Raw genomic sequence first — 20,573 nt, forward strand, 5'->3', positions numbered from 1 at the left:
TAGGCAAGCGAAATAGTTCAGCAAACCACACGGTGGCGACAGTAACTGGATATAATCGTAACACGTGACAAATCCTAACATCTCTGGTCGCTACATAATTCACATCACTTTGCAGGTCCTGTCCGAAAGTTCGACTTCCGTCGGCGGTGGCGGTGGCTCGATGGCGGACGACGAGGCTGAAATGACAGTGAAACCGATGCAGCCGTTGCTCCGCGGTTACACGCCCGGCGCTAGGGCCCTTCAGACCTTGCCGAACAGGACCACCACGAGGCAGTACACGATCCTTCATTCGTCCTCTCATCACCATGTCGGTCACGATTACGCGGACATCGACGTCGCCTCCGGTTACCTCAGCGACGGGGAAGTTCTTCGAGGCGGGATGAACGTCGGTAGCAGAACGCTATCCGACCTCTGCGACGGTTACATGTCCGAGGGCGGCGCTTCCTTGTACGCGAGGAGAATCAATCCGTCTTACGGTCACGATCACGAAAGGTGAGTAAGATTGGTTTGTTGCAAACGATCGGGACCAGTTATTCTGTCCTCGAGCGAATACAGGATGTTTCAGAAGAAATGTTAATGTTTATATGGAAGTAACTCTTTTTTAGGGAAAAGGGAAGTGTGAACGCAGTACAGTAAATGATCGGTGAGTGTTCGAAGACTCCTCGGCACTGACAAGCAGAGGTCCCCAGCTGTAATGTTGAGGTTTTTATGAGGTTTAGCTCAGTGATAGAGTTTGAGATTCTGAAGTCAATGGTATTTATTTCAACAGTATGCGGCCATTAGTTTATGAAATATTTAATGTTCTGTGCCGAGGAGCTTTCCAACACTCATCGAGGATTTACTGTACTGGGTTTCCACGATATCCCTAAGTATTTTGGAGTAATTGTTGAAGAAAGATGGAAACTCCATGGGGATGTTGTTCAAGGAATGCTTTAATGTACCGTTCAGAGGATTTGTTCTACTAATAGACAGGCACAGAAACTTAAGTAATTGGATTCCATATGAGCATCATCTATAGCTCTGCATCGGTCAGCTATTTTACAGCAAACATTTTCTAACATCCGTGGAGTAATCTGTGCCACTGCTTTACAATATTTGCAAATTCCCGATTTTTCGATAATACACCTGAGATTTCATAAAGTCTTTAAGGAAAAAAGTCTAATTTTTTGTGGTGGAATTACTGGAAGAAATTATTCGAGTTGTTCATTAAAATATCCTTTTCCTATACCCTTTGGGTTTTGTTCTTCAGTCAACGATTTCTATAAAGCAGATACGGGATTATGGACTCCCTGTATATCATGTTAAATGTATTTTCTATTCAAAGAGTCTCCACCATCATTGTCAACACATTCTTGGAATCGTCTTCAATTCCAATTTTCTTTGATAATTCCATACCAAAAACGGTACTGTCAAACTACAAATTTTTTCGACAATATGATCCTTAGGTACATAGGTTGTAGTAATGATTTTCAAGATTCTTTATACATACAACCATAAAGAGATGTTACGTAAGAGCTTAAATGAATTTTACTAACACCTGTGTATCCCTGCTAAAGAGCTTATGAACCTTAAGTAGATACAGACGTTGTTGATCAATACTCCCGTTCCACTCATCTGTTTACCAGACGACAATTTGTTTACGTCTTCCATAATAGCATTACTAATACTCTTTTCTATATAAGTTTACAAAATGTTCTTCCGTTTTTAAATTGACGTTATTTTACGTCACTGCTTGGTCAGCCAGGAAACACCAAAAAATACGATTTCTTAGAAAATTATTGTATTCTACTCACCTTACAACGCAAGTAGCAAATTAAAAATTATTAACTTAACATTCTATAACTTCAGAAATGGCACCTAAGATCACAAACAAAAATTTCAATATAACGAATAGAAAGTTTTCAAACTTTTAAATGAAAGACATTTAAAGTTATAAACATTTCAATGTATAAACATTCATCGAGGTATATTAGATCTTAAGTATAGGGAATTTATAGTCGAATAACAAGATAAAGAAAAGGAGCATTGCTTAACCGTTTTAGAAGTTGGAGGTATTCTCGTCGAAGCTCGCTTAATATGCGTGATTACCGTTCTTTATTTTCTCGAGTATATTTTGTTGTCCATTAGTGCACGTGCTCCGCTGGCATGGCGAATGAGTCACAGTCGCCGCGTGACCACAAAATACAAATCGTCGGATTACAGAGCGCATGCGAACTCCGCTGAGAATTCTCAGGTTGGTCCTCGCTCAACTTTTCTCCCTGATAAAATTAATTCGTCGTTTAACTCCAGTTCAGGAAATTTATATCACACGATATATTAGCTGTTAACTGGTGAGAAGGATTTCTAGAATATTGTATTTTTATTCAATATGTACTTAATAAGATTTCCATCTCAACTAATAAGGGTTAAGTAATTTCACAATTCAACATAAATTCCTTACTACTCAACATTGATGATAATAGTGTTTTTATTTTTAATTTAAATCGTGTTTATTATTAAGAAAATCGAATACCAATAATTTATACTTTAATAATATATTCCATTGTTTTTTAACATCATATGCCATATTCGTCGACCAAAGGGTTCGAACGATATTTTAAATTCACTGCTGTTTATGCTTATTCTTTAAGAATACAACACTCCCACTTTTCGTCGCTGTAAAATTAATACTCCACTAAGTGCATCAGTTTATGTGGGCTCTTAGTATTATATACCTTGGCCAAAAGTTTTATGCAGGATCCAATACATGATAGTTTTAGTACAATGTCTTAAGAGATTTAAAAAAAAACCAAGATGTATAATTTTTATAATCTTCTATACCCCTTACAAAAAAACTAGGCAACCGGATACGCATTTCTAAATTTCCTTTCAAAATTTTGTATCTAATTAAAGGAAGGAAAAACTAAGAGTTTCAGCAAAGTATCAAAGTAAAATTATCTATGTTTATCTAATCCGTCGTAATAGGAGTATTCCGATTGCTCAATAATCGTGAATATTTTGGCTACCCACACAAGGGTTAACCCTTGTCTAAGCAACCGGGTACTCAGGTACCTATATCTAAATTACCTTTCCTAATTTGTATGTAATTATAGGAAGGGAAAACTAAGAGTTTTGGAGAAGTATGAAAGTAAAATTATCTATGTTTATCTAATCCGTCGTAATAGGAGTATTCCGATTGCTCAATAATCGTGAATATTTTGGCTACTCACACAAGGGTTTCCCCTTGTCTAAGCAACCGGGTACTCAGGTACCTATATCTAAATTACCTTTCCTAATTTGTATGTAATTATAGGAAGGGAAAACTAAGAGTTTTGGAGAAGTATGAAAGTAAAATTATCTATGTTTATCTAATCCGAATAGGAGTATTCCGATTGCTCAATAATCGTGAATATTTTGGCTACCCACACAAGGGTTAACCCTTGTCTAAGCAACCGGGTACTCATTTCTAAATTGCCTTTCCTAATTTTGTATATAATTATAGGAAGGGAAAGCTAAGAGTTTCGGAGAAGTATGAAAGTAAAATTATCTATGTTTATCTAATCCGAATAGGAGTATTCCGATTGCTCAATAATCGTGAATATTTTGGCTACCCACACAAGGGTTAACCCTTGTCTAAGCAACCGGGTACTCAGATACCTATTTCTAAATTACCTTTCCTAATTTGTATGTAATTATAGGAAGGGAAAGCTAAGAGTTTCGGAGAAGTATGAAAGTAAAATTATCTATGTTTATCCAATCCGAATAGGAGTATTCCGATTGCTCAATAATCGTGAATATTTTGGCTACCCACACAAGGGTTAACCCTTGTCTAAGCAACCGGGTACTCAGGTACCTATATCTAAATTGCCTTTCCTAATTTGTATGTAATTAAAGGAAGAAAAAACTAAGAGTTTCAGCAAAGTATCAAAGTAAAATTATCTGTTTATCTAATCCGTCGTAATAAGAGTATTCCGATTGCTCAATAATCGTGAATATTTTGGCTACTCACACAAGGGTTAACCCTTGTCTAAGCAACCGGGTACCCATTTCTAAATTGCCTTTCCTAATTTTGTATATAATTATAGGAAGGGAAAGCTAAGAGTTTCGGAGAAGTATGAAAGTAAAATTATCTATGTTTATCTAATCCGAATAGGAGTATTCCGATTGCTCAATAATCGTGAATATTTTGGTTGCCTACACAAGGGTCAATGTAGGTAATTTTACCAGTATGTCCGCGCGTAATATTGACTCGTCCCCGGATGATAATAGCGTTCGCGTTCTACTCGCGGTTAATATTAAATTGCTACGGCATGAATCACTCCCGGTGACGTCGGCGGACACGACGATGTCTGAATTAGACCTAACGCGATACGCGAACGAAGAGATGTCGCCGTCGCCGTGTCTTAACGGCCTTTAATTAGACGAAATTCGCGGGGCCTAATTTCGGTACGGGCTTCCAATTACTCGGCCTCTTTCCCGCCCAGCTATCTCTGGTTACGCGAAGTTACTTCGATTAAATTAAGTAATCCTCGCTAAGATGCCCGCGTAATTAACTCGTATATTTCAGTTATTTCACCACTCTCTCTCTCTCTGTGTCTATCTCTCTTTTCCCTCGATTTTCCAAAGAATTCTCACCACGGATTCCATTATCCAGAGGTTCTAACAGCTCGCGAGAAATCCCTGGAGAAACTATCCCGTGAAAATTATCGGCAATTGGTCGGTATCTGAACATTGTAAAAGGTTATTACGGTAGATTTTCTAATTTCAGTATCTCGAGGGTCTTTGTTTGTTTTAGAACAATAGTTGGTTGTTGTAGGAAGTTAATTGCATATGAGATACTTGTAATTTTCAAGTTTAATCGCAAGATTAAATTTTTTAATTATTAGACTGTATTTTGTATGCTAGAGCTCTATAATTATTGGTTTTTTTTAAGTAATGGTTATTCATGTAGGATGTTAATGGAGTATAACGTAGTAATTTTCAATGTTAGTGGCTAGATTGCGGGTTTTTATGCGAATTCAGATTTTTATGGTTTAATCTACTTGTTTGGAATGTATGTCGGAGATTTTGTTCCATTATTACAAGTTTCGCGAGGTCCAAAGTACAGTAATATTTATACTTACCTTTCAAAAAATTTTTACTGTGTTTGTTTTACATATTCACATTCACGATAAATACATAAAATAGGCTATCTGTTCGTCGCTATATTTTTGCTTATTTCGTGATAACTGTATTGTTTAAGTATTTCTAGGTAACTTACGGATTGCTAGATCGGCAAAAAAAAAAATGCAATTTCACAACTTTCCTATCGGAACAACGATCCGAGGTCGTTCCATTTCAATCCTGGACGAGATTTAATGTCGATACAGAATTGCTCGACAATATAAGAGATTAAAGGCTCCGCTGAAAGGGGAGGGGGAAGGTGAATCCCCGTGCTAGGGATAGGAGGGAAACGGAAGTGGGTCAGTGGTGATCATCTCGATTAGATTCACCGCATTGAATTTGGATTCGTCTCGGTCGAATGGAATACTCGGTGAAGCGTAGGACGGTGCTAGTAAAGGCTGGTCTCTCCTGCGAACGAGCGACAATAATTTCGACGGGAACGTCCTCTGTTACGAGCTATCCAGACCGATAAGAAAGAGTTTACCGCAATTTTCGCCGGGACACGGGAACGATTTAGCTCCGTCGTGAAGGCTTCGATTGTGCCGGTGACGATAATTCAAAGAACGACGTCGAGTTAACGATTTGAATACGGTCGAGATCGACAGGAGAGCGGGGCAACGGAGAAAGTCGAGTAATGGGACGGTCGGGACTTTATGCGAGAGGAATTATTCGGATGGAAATTAAATGAATGTCGGAGTCAAGTCTTATTCGATGCAAGAGTAATGGCGGTTGTGGTAGACGATGTTGCGGTTTTTTTTTTTTATTTCATCGATCAGAAAGAGGGAAAATCGTTGTTGAAAATTGAAGGAAATTCAGCATCGATACGGACATTATGTTTGCAACACCAACGAAAGAGTAAGAAAATACAGATTTACTGTTTAAAATGTACAGAGACGCATTGATTTATAGGAGAAGTGACGTTTCGCTATTAAGCAAAAGATGATCGATGCAAGAAGAACGATGGTGTTATATGTATGTAACAACTTTTACGTAAAATATTTGCCTTAGAAAAAGGATAGGATCTTATGGAAAGATCCTTTTAAGAAAAGATCCTTTTCAGGAAAGGATCTTCTTAAAAAAAAATCCTTTTAAGAAAAGGATCTTCTTAACGTCAGGGCATCGAAGTGAACACTATGGGATGGAAGGGGAAAGTGTGGTAGGTACAGTATACTCGCGATAATTACCCGAATTTGGTGCTCTAGAGGCGGGCTGTTCTCGGAAACAGGTAATTATCGAGAGCCAATAGTGTGCGGGAGCTTCTAAAGACATAAGTTTCATCGGATTTAATAAGTTTCCTATATCATACCGAACCCAATGTGATACTTGAGAAGAAAAGAATTCTTTCATTTGCTTTTATCTTTACATATTACACATTTTTCCGTTCTCTAAACAAGTTCTCCAAACCCATAGTATATATTTTTCTTTTGGAATGTATTATTCTTTTCATTTTGTAGCTTCATTCACACGGTGTCCCTTAAGTTTTTCAATAAAATTCGTGTCGAAATCTCACCAAATCGTCACCACATAATTTCAATAATTATTAATACTATTTTGTAACTGTTAATAATTTACACTTTCTGTTCAATTATGCAAATTCTTAATTAAATTTTAATACATTAACACTAACCGTACCGAGACTTTTATATACTTATTTATACCCTATTTAAAACCGGTCATTTGACCGGCAGTCGGTACAGTCAGTGTTAATTTTAATGATTATGTAATTTACTGTACATCAAAATAATGTACTGGCACAGTAACCAGGGGTCGCTACTTTCGAAATGTATAAAATGCAAAGTCCAATCATGAATAATGTGGTCAATGAAGATTCGTTCGGTTCTTAGGACACCCCAAAATGCCCCTAGCAGTCAGGCCAGCGAAACGGCCCCCATAAGCGACGGTGTTTCCCTAACACGCGAAACACACCCGGAGGCACACATATTTTGGCCCCTGCCCAACGCCGTCAACTCTTTCGGCGCAAGCAAACCGCGTATCATCCGCTTGAAACCCGACGCGCTTTTCGGAAATTCAATATTACTCGCCCCCACCCCTCGTTCCCCTCCTCGGGCGGACCCTCCGCGTGCTCTGTCATTGAGAAGAACCCCATAGTAAAGGAACGGGGGGCGCAACAAAGAACGCCGTAAGAGCATATTCCGACGATTACGAATCCTCCAGCAATATTATTAACGGTGCAACGATGTTATTTATTACGAGGGTTGTTTATATGAAATAGTTAAAGGTGATTGTGAACGGGGCCTCTGAACTATTTGTGTTTGAAGTCCGAACGAGTGTCGTGCATCAAGGATAGTACTTCAAGGCGTTGACGTGTGTCGGTATTTGCTAAATAGGTATTTATGATCAACAAGAATTATCAGAATATTATATTTTGCGACGGTTTGGGTGACAGTTATCATCGCGAATGGTGAGGTAGAATTACTGAGAAAATATTACAGAATAATTGCGCACAGTGGAATATACAGGGTGAACCAGGAATCGTGATCAATAGGGATTACTCTGTTATTAGCAGTCTGATCGAAAATGTTTTTATCAGGTATAGCAGGGTTTCAAAAAAATTACATTGAACAGGCATTGCAAAGAATTTGAATTTTCGAGAATTTGCAAGTTAACAGTAACGTTTTGAAGTGATTCTCAAACTGCGTGCAACACAGTGCAGAATAGGCTTGCCCTTAGTATCGAACTGTTACGAACGAGCAAGCAACAGCGCGGGAAATCAATTTCAACCGGGGTGGAGGAGACGTAGCAATCGACGTGGTCGTATACAGAAAGATAAGCGTCTTTGTTCCTCCTCTAACGGCGCTACGTATTGTCCTCTCGGTTTACTACTACAATCGTGTCGAAAAGACCAGGGGAATTCACGCCTAGACTATTTCGGAGTATCCTTTAGGGAACGACTCGCCTGATTGACAGTTTGTACAAAGTAACGAAAGTATCGACATTCAAGAAATCCTTTTTTCGTGTTTTAAGTAAATGACCTATTATTGCTACAGTATCAAATAAAATGTCTTCGTCAGTGATCGGTCAAGAAATAAACATACGATTGTCCATAGTTTTTATCGACACTAGAACTACCACAGAATAATTTACAGCTATTTTTATCACAGTTATAAAACTTATAGATGACGAGGAAATACGTGTTAATAAGATTCATTGAAAATTTCAGAAAATGCGGTAATTGACAGAATTCTTATAAGAAATCAGAGAGCATAGTAAAGTCTTATTAGTTAATTGTAGGGAGTTTCTTTTACTCCCAGATATTTATATTATTGTATTAAAACAAAACTGAGGGAAAGAATGCATTAAAATGATTTTATTAATTGTTTTCAGTAAACTGGTGTAAATTGTGTGATTTTAAAATCCTTTCGAATGCAACGAATTTAAATAGTAAATGCGTTATAGTATAGAATTTTTTAATTGCACTCAGCACAAGTACTTTATTTGTTTCGATTAATTTACTCCGATATGATTCTTTTAGAGAGTATTCTAAAGAAGTTCAAATTCATTTTTTTTTATAATTCTATGTAAAAAAGTACAAGAACGCAATTCTTTGTTAAGTATTTTAATAGGATAAAAATAAATTAAACTGCACGAATTTTTCTATTTTCATCTGTTTCACGTTGTAAATTTACAAAATTCATAAGCTGCTTATAATTTTCTTGTTTACGTCACATTTTCTCAGCCACGGTGACTCCACGCGCGGAATAAACCGATATTCATTAACACCTTGAAAATTTCCCAAGAATTTTCTTCTTTGACATCCAGTGACAGGAAAAGCATTCTCTGAAGCACGAAAACTTGCTCCCCTAATCGATTAATTCATAAACTTCTCGTATCACTGATTCCCAAAAATAGCGTAGTCTACGTGTTTTCATCGGAAAACTCAGACAACCTTTGAACAATGTAATGTTTACGTACATTGAAAAACAGTTATAAAAAATATTGATCGATCATATTTAGTTTAGTAAACAATGAACTGCTCAGAACCGTTGTACTTTTTTAAAAAATATATTACTAAAATAAGAGACCAAACTTCGAGTGTGTCCTAATACTCGAAAAATCCAGGTCGATTTCCGTATAGCTATGAATATCTCATTCTAACTTGGGGAAGATGAAAATCTAACGTCTGCTGCCAATATTCAAATTTTTGTGCTTCACATCAAAAGGGCTTATTTCAGGACAAATATCGATTAATAATAATTTGACAGCAGTTCCAAAAAGGTCCCCCATTCACTTTTTATGAAACTTGACAAAATCGTACGTAAATACTCCCAAACGAACATATGCCAAAGATTCTTTTGCCCGATTGAAAATTAACTGACATATTGCTAACATAATGAGGTAATTATTCATTCTAATAAACATTCTAGTCATGTACTATCTGGGTTCCACTCTATTAACCCCCAAAAATCTATATTTGCATAAACATCCGCAATCTACAACTAACTCAAAAGCAGCACATTTCTCTGAATGAACAATATGTTCATTCGAGAGTATTTCGTACGATTTTACAAAGTTTCATGAAAATCGAAGGGTGGACCATTCCGGAACTAGATCCGTCACTCCTGTCGGCGAGAACTAGAAGCGCATAAAGCCTGCAATCCTTTCTTCAACACCTCGTACATATAAAGAATACTCGTACCTCGTACCAAAGGAATAACTTAATCGAAGGTCTCCAGAGATCCCAAAAAAGAGAGCATCGTGACATCCAGAGACGAAAAACGCCGACGTCATAGCGACGACACAAGCCGGTTCGGCACTATGGCGCTTGCGCGTGGTGGGCACACCGTGACGTCACTATCGATCGATTCCTCGCCGGCGGTTTCCCTGGTGCGATCTGCCGGCGACGTCGCGCAACTCGGCAGGGCGGCTTAAGGCGCCACCGTGGGAGGATCTTGTGCGAACGCGGCGAAGGGGGGGGGGGCTCCGTTCGTTCTCTCGGGGCGGGGAGGGGGGAGTCGGTACGACGGGAGAGACGAGCCGTCCGTGTGCCGTGCCGCGTAGTGGAGCCGAGGGAGGGGAACGTCGTCGATCGGAACGGATACATACGTGTGTGCACGCGAGAGAGAAGAACACCGACGACAGTAAAGTCGGTGGCAGCGGGCAAACGATAGTTCTTCGGGGACAGAGGAACCACAGAGCGGTGGTGGAGTTTCTCGCCCCTTTCTCGAGCCTTGAGCTGTTTTCGGCCGGTTCTGTAACGGTGTCCTGCGTGTGGCGTTTTGTGTGATGCTTCGCGGAAACCGGAGCCGCGCGACGAGGTGTGTACTACGCGCTAGTTCGAACGTCGTCGAGTTGACGTCCTAAAACCGGAAGGAGAACCGGACACTTGGAGGGGTGATACGACAGGCTCTGGGTAATACAATTTTGTTACGATTCGTTCAACCCCCTGTGATTCGACTATGTTTTCTTGGTGTGGATTTAGTTGTCACACGGTTTTGCAGTGTCGGTGGTTGACACGTTTCTCGAGAATGATGGGATCGGTTTTCGGTACGGGTACTATTGATGTGTGTGTGTGTGTGTGTGTACGGATTCGTTGGCACTCGAGCCACACGATGGGTAGAGTACTGTTCAGGCTACGTGGAGTGACACACCGTGGGCTCTCTTGACAGTGTGCTTGGGAATTGGGAAAACAATAGCGTGGGAGGTGGGGTGGCAAGGGGAGGAGGCACTGTTTAGGCCGCGCGATGGGTTTTTGTAATGTGTAATGTCAAGGTAGGGTTGATGGGCAAATATTTGGTGACCGGGGTGGTGGGTATGGATCGACGGGGTTTGGGGATTCTTGGATGGAAGTTTTGATCGTGTGTCGGGGTATTGTTAAGATTGTATCGTGTGGAAAGAGGTGGGTGCAGGGATGTTATTGGGATCAAAGGTTTCCTGGGTTGGAATTATTTGTCTGCTCGCGGTGGAGGAGAAGCTGTGGTCTCGTGGGCTGATCTTTGGGGTTCTTGGAGGAGGTGTTGTACTTTTCTTTACATTCTTTTCTGTGTTCATTGTGTTTTGTGTTTGAACTGGGGGTAATGTAGAGGGATGAAGTGGATCTGTAAGGACAATGGATTTTTTAAATATATTGTAGTAAGATAAAGACAGCTACTGTCCTTGGAGTACTTGGTACTGAAAGTGTCAAAACATAAACACCATGAAATACTGTATTACAAAAATATTTCTCTTCAATATTATTCCAAATTGAAGATTAAAAGAAAGTTAATGGTAAGAAGGAAGTCTTTTTTCAGAAAATGAGAATCTTCAAAGAGACACATAACTGCTACTTTCTCCACTTCTTTCTTCACTTCACTTTCTTTCTTCTTGAATGGAAGTGTAGAATCGTGGTCCCATTTTACACGCGACCCAAAACTTTCCTCGAATTTCATGAAAATATTTATTTGTAATTGTAGAGTATATGAAATAAGACGATGTTCATTAAAGTAATTTATTATCCTCGAGTGACTTTTATACGAAACAATTTGTGTTGATACTTGTAAATGAATTTGGAATATTCATGAAGAGGATGAAAGTGAAATTGGTGTACTTCAACAGTGTCTGTAGTCATTTCGCTTTCACTCTCGGTGTCCGAGTTGCATTGAATATGTTTCTTGGTTATTTCTGAACGCAAATTAACAAAAATATTTTTGTTGGCGATCAAGTTTAGACGTTGCTTCAATTCAAACATCGGAATGAAATTTTGCCGAGTGAACGAAATTACAATTGTGGAAGTGTGTAAAAATATAGTTTATTTTCATTTCGAATGGGACACACAGTAGATCAAGGGAACTATTTAGAAATATATTATTTGAAGCTTATTAACGTCAGAATAGAATCAGGTAATGGAAATTGTTGTAACATAATTTATGACTCCATAAAATTAGTCTTAAAAAGAGACTATTAAATTTGAAAATTTCTTTTAATAATAGCCCAAACTCTTACTACTGGTAAAATATCATAATGAAATATTCTATGTGAGGTTCTGCTACGAAATAAATATTTCTGTTGATTCTACACTTTTCACTTGGATCGTTTTTCAGTTATTAATTATATTCACCAAGCTTTAAAACTTTCTATTTAAAGGTCGAATATCTTTTTATAAAACCACCGGTCACCAATCACAGTCATCAAAATAAAACTCTCAAAACATCCAAAAATACCAAGACAGAAGCAAAACTGTATCCGTTACAAAGACTCCAGGATTTACAGTGACTCACGCATTCGTTCACAGACTTCCGAAATAGCAATTAGGTATCAAAACTTATATGCAATTTCTATTTATAAATTCTTCTTACCATTACTGTTATTATCTTTTTGTGATGAATTCTTCTTAATTTTGAAATAAAATTCGCATTTTGGTAAATAATTTGGTGAAATAACAACAGTTTATTGTGGACAAACTTGTGAGTCACTGTAAAACCATCAATTTATCCTGGACACGTTGTAACTGAAAATATTGTGAAAAATCAGACTAAAATTAGGGTCGTTATTGTTCAACACAGAGATAAGTCCTCTGAAAACACCAAAAAATACGAAATTAGAAAAAAAAAACATCGATCATAGACTCCAGTATTTAAATCTATCCGTTTACAATGGGCACGTTGTAACAACGGAAAATATTGTGAAAAATCAGACTGAAATTAGGGTCGTTATTGTTCAACACAGAGATAAGTCCTCTGAAAACACCAAAAAATACGAAATTAGAAAAAAAAAACATCGATCATAGACTCCAGTATTTAAATCTATCCGTTTACAATGGGCACGTTGTAACAACGGAAAATATTGTGAAAAATCAGACTGAAATTAGGGTCGTTATTGTTCAACACAGAGATAAGTCCTCTGAAAACACCAAAAAATACGAAATTAGAAAAAAAAACATCGATCATAGACTCGAGTATTTAAATCCATCCGTTTACACTGGGCACGTTGTAACAACGGAAAATATTGTGAAAAATCAGACTGAAATTAGGGTCGTTATTGTTCAACACAGAGATAAGTCCTCTGAAAACATAAAAAAATACGAAATAAGAAAAAAAAACAACATCGATCATAGACTCCAGTATTTAAATCCATCCGTTTACACTGGGCACGTTGTAACGACGGAAAATATTGTGCAAAATCAGACTGAAATTAGGGTCGTTATTGTTCAACACGGGGATAAGTCCTCTGATACCAGAGAAAGTGAAAAATCAGACTGAAATTAGGGTCGTTATTGTTCAACACGGGGATAAGTCCTCTGATACCAGAGAAAAGTAAACGGGACGGCTCACAGGGGAATGCAATGTAAAAAGCGTAGTGCGTTAATCGCATTAGCTAGTAAAGTCTCGCAGTCGGCGATGCGCTCACGTAAGCGCAGTAATCCTAATCCCGAGCGCGTGATTCGTGAATTATTAATCGCACAGAGTCCACGAGACTGCCTAGGATTTGCGTCAGCGAATTTGTTACCGGTGGCGTCCTCGGGAACGTGAAACGAACGCGTCCTTACCGCGATCGTCCGTCGAACCATTGACTTCTACTACTTACTGGCTAATTAGCCGAGATACTGACCGCGGGAAATCGACGGAGAATATCTTTCTTAATCAGCTTAATGTGGTTTCCGTAAATTTGTAATAATCATGGATTTAGTTAAATATTTAACAGAACATTCTTAACAGCTTCAATTTTCGATTGCTACTAACAAATCGCAAGGTCAACGATGAAATTGTTGAGAAAGAAACGTTATATACATGTCTTTTTAACACGAACCTTATGGAAATGTAGTTGATACTGGGATGTTAATCACTTCTTATTTAGCTATAAAAAAAGGATATTTTCATACAAAAAATTAAGTGGTTATAGATTTTTTTACGGAGTTTGTGATGGCACGGAAAAATGATATGTTAATGATCAAATAATGGGGTTCGCGGAGGATTAATAGAAAAATGAACTTTTGAATAATTTGGTAACACATTTTACGATAATAATATCTTCAAGCTATCATTGAGGATCATTTTTCATACAAAGTCAATCCAATTCGCAATTAATTGTCAGACGTAAATATTCATTATAATTCCAATGGTAGATAATTTTTTTAATTAAATCCCTCTTATCTATTATTTTAAAAGATAATTTTTTTATAATATTTTTTCTGTTTACTCAATTTAAAAAACGCAAATATTAATGTAGAATTCGTTTTCAAAAATCATATTGAATATGTCCGTTTTTATGTATCTCAACTGTACATCGAAGCTCTTACGTCGGTACCGTTAACGAAAAGCAACGAAAATTCGATAACTTTTGTCCACTTTTAATCGACGTCCAGCACGTAAAGCCCGATTCACAGAACGAGGACAGTGATAGAACGGGGCGGACAGCAATTGATCGATTTCGAACAGCTTTACTGGACCGGGGAGTCCGGTGTCCGTCCGAGTGGATTGCCCAGCAGGATCTAATCTCGCTAATAGTACCGACTTCTATACGAATTCAAATCCACCCTCATTTGGCACGGTCCGTGGGCAACACACCGATGGTGGCAGTGGGCTCTCGTCCGTGTCTTTCGAAACGTTTCCATCGTTTCGTCAGCGCGGGTTCTTTGTAAAACCGACTGCATTGCCCGGGCATTGTCTAGCGCATCCAACTTTATATTCCCTCGCGTTATCTTATCCGGGACGACTGTAAATGGAAAAGTTCTGCCATTATGGTACCGTGACGGTGTCTGTCACTGTTTCAAAATGCACTCGGCCGGTTGAACTGAACTTACGACCTTCGCACCGATTAATCCACTTGTCTTGTGACGAGGTTATGGGATAATTTGAATTGAGAATTATTATTCCGTCAGAGTGACGTGGGTTGATGGAAACTAATAAGGAATATTAATTATCCAATACAACAAATCCTATAAAGTATGAAAGTAAACATTTTTCGGTCCTTCGTTAATACATACACTTAACACTAGAACTACCAACGGTAAACGCATATCTATTTCGATCGGTCGATGAGCATGATAAACTTCTGAAAATTTACAAATTTTTGCAATTAACTAACTTCTTCGCTTTCATACCGCGTAATAAAAATTGCAAAAGATCTGAGGAAATGTATTGTTCTAACTAGATGCAAATGTAAATTTTTAATGGTTCAATTTCTCGAAACTGGACGCAACTAAAAATTTATTTACTCTGCGAAGGGTTCCCGCAGGTTCAAAATGAACAGAAAACCTGAATAAACTTTCGAACCTTTTTAATGTATTGACCTTTAGACGATTGCACACTCTATAAATGCATAAAGTTCGCAGTCCAGCTATGACATTTTAATCATCGTTGACACAGCATTTTGACTTGCTTGGTAGTTCTAGTATTACATATAAATACAGGTAAAATTGTTAAGCTTTTCGCAGCCCACACAGTGTATAACAAAAATGTTGGAGGACCCAGAAATGGGAGACTAGCGAGGTGATTTGAAACAACTTTTTCCTTAGCAAAAATGCTATCCGAAGCTTTGTTAACGAGATATCAACGAAAAACCGCGACCAATCAGAGCGCGAGTCTACCAGCCGAGTTCCCGCGGTAACGTTGGCTACCAATCGCAGCGCGCTACAGCGGAAGCTCGGCCGCCAGACTCGCTCTCCGATTGGGTCGTGGTCTTTCGTTAATATCTCGTGAACAAAGCCTCGGATAACATTTTCGCTAAGGAAAAAGTTTTTCCAAATCATCCGAAGAATCCCTTATTTCAAAGAGTCGATGCTATTTTTGAACACCCTGTATATTTACGTACGCTCGTACAACAGTCGAGGCGTGAATAATAACAGAAACGGCGCGTGATGTTTTCAGATACGTGGGTGGTTCGAGGCGTGAGTTGTCAGGGGTGAAGGAACTGGTGACCACGAGGAGGGTGCAGAAGAGGCCCTCCGCGAACGTCGTAAGGTCGGATGGAGGTTGCATCGGGGGCAGTCCAGGAAGCGGCGGCGTTGCGGGCGGCTTGCTAGGCGGTTGCAGCGGCGGGAACGACGCCTTAGCGGAGCTAACCATCGAGGACCTGGCATCTCTTCCCGCCGGAAATCACACCTCCGCCAATCACACGGGCCATTCCTCTCATCACAAGGTCAGTGAACTTACCAACTAAATCGATATTTCGTCCGCGTTGTTCAACGTTTTAAATGGACTTTCGTTCCGTCTACGTTACATCCCCCCTAACCGGATACCATTTGATTCGAGTTATTCTTAACCCGTTTCGGCACTCGTAATCGATTGGTATGCTCTTCTTCCGGTGACGGCTGATATTCGATTGAAACAGATAATTACCGTTTTAGGGATATTTAGGGGACGATCGATTTTTTTAACAAGGGAATATATCGTACACAGACAAACCGATTTTGATGCTCTCTGTATGGGATATAGTTTGCGAAAAAATATTTGACACGTATTTTTTTATATCGGCCATCGTCCATATTGAAGGGGTAAAAACAGCCCTCAACGTTGGGGCTTTAAAACATAGTTTTTGGAATACCTCGGGAACTAGAGTATAAACATTTTTTTTTTGTAAATTGTGTGTTTTTTAATGGAGAATGTAATCATCTAAACGGTTTTCTTTAAATTTATTTGTTTAAATAATTTATTAAAAATATATACCTTCTAGTTCCCGAGATATTCCAAAAAACTATGTTTTAAACCTCCAACTTTGAGGGCTGTTTTCACCCCTTCAATATAGACGATGGCCGATATAAAAAAATACGTGCCAAATATTTTTTCGCAAACTATATCCCATATAGGGGGCATCAAAATCGGTGTGTCTGGGTTCGATACATTCCCTTGTTAGTAAAATCGATCGTCCCCTAAATATCCCTCAAACTGTAATTTTATGTTTCAATCGAATATTATAGGTATATGTACAAAAAATTACGAGTAATCTATACCAATAATAAAATACGCATTTCTCTACACCAGTGGTTCCCAACCTGTGTTCCGTAAGCATTTCGAAAGTGTTCCGCGATAATTGGATAAATGGCAAGGCATTGCTATTATTATCTTACCTAAAATTACTGTTTGCGTGTAAAAGATGCTTCGGATTTATTTTACTAATAGTATCAATAAACTACATAATAGACAACAAACTTATTTCATTGTAATTTAGGTAAGTGTTGGCAAAAAATTTTACTCGCAATGGGGTTCCGCACTTTAGAAAAGGTTGGGAACCACTGCTCTACTTCAACAATCCCTATTACAAGCGCACTTCCGCGGGAATCCACGGGTTTCGTGCGTTTCCAATCAAAGTAATCGCTCTGGATGGCTCGTTCGTTATCGTGACGAGTGAGCACGATGCGCAACCGATTCGCTCGACGTGGGGCCAATTACGTTTTTTTTTTCTTTCTTTTTTATTGAAACGTCGGGTTGACATTGCGGCCGTGCGATAAACATCGCGGCGGAAAATTAATTAAGCTTGAACCGTGGCCGCCGCTGCGGATCGATTTGTTACGCGAACGAACGGTAACGAGGTGAAACAATGCGAATTACACGCACCCACGCGAAAGGGAAGAGGCACTCGTCGTGGTTTCTTGTATCGGTGTCCCCTATAATCGCGAAACTCACTTGGTACACGTTCGGTTCAGCGACGATGGAATCGCTCGCGATGGGAACGATACCGATTCGATGCTATCGTTCGGAGACCGTTACATTGTAATTTTACTCTGAACATTATCAAACGTGCGTCAGATGGCAATGTTACTCATCTGATGGCTGTAGAAAAGGTAGAACGATCTAACACGTATGATTAGACTGTGAATCTTGTGTGATTATACGGGGTGTGTCGTTTATCTTGGATTCCTTAACATTCATCAGGATACCTCTCGGAGGCTCTCAGCACAGAATGACTGAAATGAATAATTCTAAAATATTTTACTTCTATATATAAAGACCAAATTATTTCAAAATTCTACAATCTTCGATAGTATCGATAAATATAGCAGAATCTTAACCGCAACTCGCCGAGAACCGTGGTAAATATACTGACCAAAATTTTCAATATCCTTAACACTAAATACTAAAGATAACAAAAACCATCTTAAATCGTATGAAGACCAAATTATTTCCAAATTCTATAATCTTCGACAGTATCGATAAATATAGCAGAATCTTAACTACAACTCGCCGAGGACCGTGGTAAATATAGTGACCAAAATTTTCAATATCCTTAATACTAAATACTAAAGATAACAAAAACCATCTTAAATCGTATAAAGACCAAATTATTTCCAAATTCTATACTCTTCGACAGTATCGATAAATATAGCAGAATCTTAACTACAACTCGCCGAGGACCGTGGTAAATATAGTGACCAAAATTTTCAATATCCTTAATACTAAATACTAAAGATAACAAAAACCATCTTAAATCGTATAAAGACCAAATTATTTCCAAATTCTATACTCTTCGACAGTATCGATAAATATAGCAGAATCGTAACCACAACTCGCCGAGAACCGTGGTAAATATAGTGACCAAAATTTTCAATATCCTTAATACTAAATACTAAAGATAACAAAAACCATCTTAAATCGTATGAAGACCAAATTATTTCCAAATTCTATAATCTTCGACAGTATCGATAAATATAGCAGAATCGTAACCACAACTCGCCGAGAACCGTGGTAAATATAGTGACCAAAATTTTCAATATCCTTAATACTAAATACTAAAGATAACAAAAACCATATTAAATTGTATAAAGACCAAATTATTTCCATATTCTATAAACTTGTACTAGAATCGATATTGTTTGCTACCAATTCGAGCATGACTTCGTGGTGATCCATGATCGCCGCCGCGATGGCCGCGTATTAATAATTATTCGGGAGCCATTACGTGCCTCCAGACCGCGTAATTATTCAATAACCACACGGTCCCGCCGAAACACATCGGAACAGAGACGACCCAGCAACCCGTCTGTGAACGTGAGTTCTCCTCCAAAGCGCAAACAATGAAATTACAATGCGCCCACTTTCCTACGTACGCGCCGAGCGTCAGCTGTTGCGTCGCGCGCGCAGCTGCCACACATACTGGGTGGCTCGTTTTAAATGTTCCATGCGCCGGGGACACGGCTGAGAATATCGAGTTACCGTGGAAATCGAATTAAAGGGCCCCCACCTTCGATGCTCTCGGCGTCGATTTAAATCGAGCCGAACTAAAACGACCACCTGTGCAGCGAAATTTTCATGCGGCCGACCAGACGCTGAAAGTTTGTTGCCGCGTCGGTCGGTAATTATGACCATGGTTACATTTCGGAGCAAAAACGGACAGTTTGATAATCGGTACCACTTTTGAAACTCCCCTCGTGTACCTTGTAATTAGGTTTTTATTTCAATTAAATTGTAATTTGGAACGCGTAATTGAGGTTGTTGTTGAAAGGGGACGTGACGAGATAAACGGACAATTATTGTATATTGTGTTTATTTGCGTGTCTTTTTGAAATTTTAAATGACATGGTAGAAATTATCATTTGGGAACATAATGAAGATTGTATATTGTGTTTATTTGCACGTTCTTTTGAAAGGTTAAACGAACGGGTGCAAATTATCAATCGGGGACGTAATTGAGGGTATTGTTGAAAGCGGACGTAGCGAAATGAATGTAGAATCATTGCATATTGTGTTTGCTTGTATACGTCTTTTTGAAATTTTAAACGAACTGGTTTAAATTATCAGTTTGGGACATAATAGAGATTGTACTTATATGTATTGTGTTTATTTGCACGTCCTTTTGAAATTTTTTACGATCAGGTGTAAATTATTATTGGGAAACATAATAGAGATTGTTGTTGAAAAAAGATGTAGTAAAATGAATAATAATTGTGTATTGTGTTTACTTGCACGTCTTTTGGAATTTTTAAACATTCAGGTTTAAATTATCGTTTGAGGATATAATGGATGTTGTTGTTGCAAAGGAACATAATAAGATGAATGTATGATACAATAATTATGTACTGTTTATTTGTACACCTTTTTGACATTTTAAACCACCAGGTGTTGGAAAGACGATGTAGCGAGATGAGTGTGTATTATTTATTTACACGTCTCTTTGAAGTTTTTAAACGAGCAGCTTTGAGTTTCGACGCTGGAGAATTATATTTCTGTATTTTCGTCGTAATTACGAGAAGTTTCAAAACTGGAGGGCACCTTTGTTCTTTTAACTTTTATATTATACTATTGAATGGCAAAAGAAGTTCAAGAACTCCCGAAAGAGAGAGGCTCTCCATTCATATTTAATATGAAATTCAAGATGTCACTTTGAACGTTCTTACTGAAAGTATACTTAGTAAAATTCATTTAAATTTATTCAGGCTTAGTAAAATAAGGATAATTATTCTTTTTGAAACATTTGTTGTTTCTTACAGAACAGCGAATTCAAACATTTTTATGGTCGCTGTTCACGGTAATTTAGCTGGAAAAGAAAATTGTGGTAAATTT

The 20,573-nt window shown here is 38.3% G+C and overlaps 1 protein-coding gene across 1 annotated transcript; it reads left to right on the forward strand.

Moving 5' to 3' along the window:
- Positions 1–369: 369 nt before the first annotated feature.
- LOC107190124 lies at positions 370–16,297 on the forward strand. The gene is made up of 2 exons (XM_015578867.1): positions 370–492; positions 15,945–16,297. The coding sequence occupies exons 1-2, from the start codon at positions 380–382 to the stop codon at positions 16,234–16,236; spliced, it is 405 nt and encodes a 134-aa protein (XP_015434353.1). The 5' UTR covers positions 370–379; the 3' UTR covers positions 16,237–16,297.
- The last annotated feature ends 4,276 nt before the right edge of the window (positions 16,298–20,573 follow it).

Source organism: Dufourea novaeangliae, unplaced genomic scaffold (assembly GCF_001272555.1).
Source record: "Dufourea novaeangliae isolate 0120121106 unplaced genomic scaffold, ASM127255v1 scaffold172, whole genome shotgun sequence".
NCBI lineage: Eukaryota > Metazoa > Arthropoda > Insecta > Hymenoptera > Halictidae > Dufourea > Dufourea novaeangliae.

What these genes read in the sequence shown, in the direction of transcription:
- LOC107190124 (XM_015578867.1), top strand. Translation starts at nt 380, where the DNA reads ATGAACGTCGGTAGCAGAACGCTATCCGACCTCTGCGACGGTTACATG. An exon ending in TACGGTCACGATCACGAAAG is followed by an intron (nt 493 to 15,944) that starts GTGAGTAAGATT and finishes TGATGTTTTCAG; the next exon opens with ATACGTGGGTGGTTCGAGGC.